The 2,813-nt window shown below is 53.7% G+C and overlaps 1 protein-coding gene across 1 annotated transcript; it reads left to right on the top strand.

Moving 5' to 3' along the window:
- Window positions 1–2,523: 2,523 nt before the first annotated feature.
- LOC103811994 (feather beta keratin) lies at window positions 2,524–2,811 on the top strand. The gene has a single exon (XM_009085001.1). It carries the CDS (start codon window positions 2,539–2,541, stop codon window positions 2,809–2,811), a length of 273 nt encoding a protein of 90 aa, XP_009083249.1. The 5' UTR covers window positions 2,524–2,538.
- Window positions 2,812–2,813: the final 2 nt, after the last annotated feature.

Below are 2,813 nucleotides of genomic sequence, written 5' to 3'. Positions count from 1 at the left end.
TATGTTGCATTGTATCTTGAGTCTCCTCGAGTTCCTTCCCTGCTGGGATGTGCGGCCAAGCTGCTCCATGGGAAATGGGATGCCTTGGAGGGGAATTGGGTGGGTGGTTAAGGGCCAGTGATGGACCTTCCACACATCTGGATGTGCTGAGCACACCCAAAGGCAATGGTCATTGGAGGGGACATGGGGCAGTTGGGGATGTGTAGCTGGGGGTTGTGGTACTGTGTGGGTATGCAAAGGGAGACCACAAGGTGCCTCAGGTGACATGTGAGCAAGAAGGGAGGTTGGACATTGCCTTCCAGTTGATGAAGCAAAACATTGACCTGCTGGAAGACATTTCTCTGCAGGTTAACTCCCACCAGCCCAAGGCTATGATTACATGTTACCACCTGTAATTGGTCCTTTCCCCTCCCTCCTCCAAGCTCATCTTCCAAACCTTGGAACTAGAGAGAGTCCCCAGGAGCTGAAGGGACAGTGACATGTCCTGGGAAATGTACACAGGGCTAGGGGAAGCAGGAAAGGCATCCTATCCCTGCCCAGAACTGTCATGTGGTCAGAAGCATTAGGCATTGTAGAGTCCTTCTCCATCTGTCACATCGCCCTGAAGGGATATGGGCCTGGAGCAGATGTGCCTCAAATGCTCCACAGATCCCAGTCAGCTGCTGTGCAGACTGTCTGGAGAGGTGGCAAGCAGTGATCCTTTGATCCTTCCAACCAGGCTCCCCTGGCTCCAGGCTGAGAAGACTGAGGAGCTGTTTTCTGTCCGCTCACGTCTCTGTGCCTCCTTCCCACACAGGCAATGCTTTGGTCCTGCAGCTCTCCTTGTGCTTCAGGGAGAGCAGAAGGCACTTTTTGTGCTGTGCTCCTCCCTCTGTCCGTGCAAAGGCTCATGAGCAGAGGAGGGTGCCCTGTGGGAAACCCTGCCAAGGATTTGGCCATGTCCCAGAAGTCTGGATGGCCTAAGCAGAAGTTGTGGCACAGCCACAGGCAGAAAGCAGGACATGTACCAATTGACCAGCATGGGCCTTGGGCACAGGTGTGACTCCAAGTCTCTGAGAGGTCTTCTTCTTTATACCACGTCCAGTTCTGGGCACCTCACCCAAGAAAGACTTTGAGAAACTGGAGCATGTCCAGAGAAGGGAATGGAGCTGGGAAAGGGGCTGGAGAGTTGGTCCTATGAGGAGTAGCTGGGGGGGCTTAGTCTGGAGAAAAGGAGGTTCAGAGGGGACCTTCTTGATCTCTCCAGCTCCCTGCCAAGAGGTGCAGCTGAGTGGGGTCAGGCTCTGCTCCCAGAGAATGGAACAAGAGGAAATTGCCTCAAGCTATGCCAGGAGAGGTTGAGGTAGGACATCAGGAGGAATTTCTGATGGGGACTGCCTAGGGCAATGTGGGACTCACCATCCCTGAAGGTGTTCAAGGATGTGGCACTCAGTGCTCTGGTCTGGTTGACAAAGTGGAGATTGGTCACAGATTGAACTTGATGATCTTGGAGGTCTTTTCCAACCTCAGTGACTCTGGGATTCTGTGATTCAGCCAAGAGTGTTGGAAGGGGAATAGCCTTCATCTGCAGTTAAAGGCAGGGTGTGATGAAGGAGAGAAGGAAGAAAGCAAAAGCATCATGTAAACTTCTACTGAGAACAAAGCTCAGTCTCAGGGAGACACACTAAAGCCTGAGAGCAGCAGAGCCTGACTAGAAAGGTGATGCCTAAGTCAGAGTGAGTGAGCAGAGCATAAGAGGGAGCAAGAGATGGTGTCGACCCTCACAGGTGGATGTCCTGGCAGAAGCCTCAGGGTTAGGAGCAGCACAGCCCCAGTCATCAAGAAACACTTTAAAGTGAGGCCCTGGAGGATAAGGGATTGGCACCACCTGGTCCAGTGGGACACTCCTCAGCGCTCGCAGCATCATCCACCCAGGCTGATGTATCATATTCCCTGGAAACATTTTGGCCTCTAATACCACCAGTTGAAAGGAGCCTGTGAGGCTGACTGGGCATGTCCTGGACAGGGAAATGAAAAGGCAGTGTTGCAGGGCAAAAATAAAAACACTAATTTCTTTAATTGGGATGTTTTGCATGTGAGATGAGCTGGTAAACACCTTACATGCGCAAAGGGTGTCTCTGGGCCTGGGGCAGTCCAGGGCAGTATAAAAGTCAGTCCAGCTGAAGGTTCCTCATCCACTTCTCCTGCCTTCTCCGCCTTGGTGAACCAGGTGAGTAGCAAGTGCCTTCCTCTGCTTCTATTCTGTGTCTTTTTTTCTCTTTCTCTCTTGGCCTCCACTGGGGCTTTGCCTCAGTTATGGTTTGCTGTGACACTTGGTGCTTCTCTCTCTTCTCTTTGCCACACTGGAGGGAGGTGGGAGAAGGTCTCATCTCTGTTTGTGGGGCTCTAGTGGGAACTGCAGCTCCTAAGTCTCTCTTGCTCCGATCCAGGCTGTCCCCTCTCCTCAGCCTGTGCTGTGTCCAGCCGAGCAGGCTGTGCCTCACATGCTGCCTGTGCTTTCCCTCTCCTCTCTCCCAGGTGCATCTCCAACCCACAGCCATGTCCTGCTACGACCTGTGCCGTCCCTGTGGCCCAACCCCTCTGGCCAACAGCTGCAACGAGTCCTGTGTCAGGCAGTGCCAGGACTCCAGGGTGGTGATCCAGCCTTCTCCTGTGGTGGTGACTCTGCCTGGACCCATCCTCAGCTCCTTCCCCCAGAACACTGCTGTGGGATCCACCACCTCTGCTGCTGTTGGAAGCATCCTGAGCGAGTCAGGAGTGCCCATCAACTCCGGGGGCTTTGGCCTCTCTGGCATTGGTGGTCGCTACTGAGG

Source organism: Acanthisitta chloris, unplaced genomic scaffold (assembly GCF_000695815.1).
Source record: "Acanthisitta chloris isolate BGI_N310 unplaced genomic scaffold, ASM69581v1 scaffold29161, whole genome shotgun sequence".
Taxonomy (NCBI): Eukaryota; Metazoa; Chordata; class Aves; order Passeriformes; family Acanthisittidae; genus Acanthisitta; species Acanthisitta chloris.
This window is presented reverse-complemented; position numbering and strand designations above follow the sequence as displayed.

Bases quoted from the DNA above. Each gene is read 5' to 3' on its own strand.
- LOC103811994 (XM_009085001.1), top strand. From the start codon at position 2,539: ATGTCCTGCTACGACCTGTGCCGTCCCTGTGGCCCAACCCCTCTGGCC.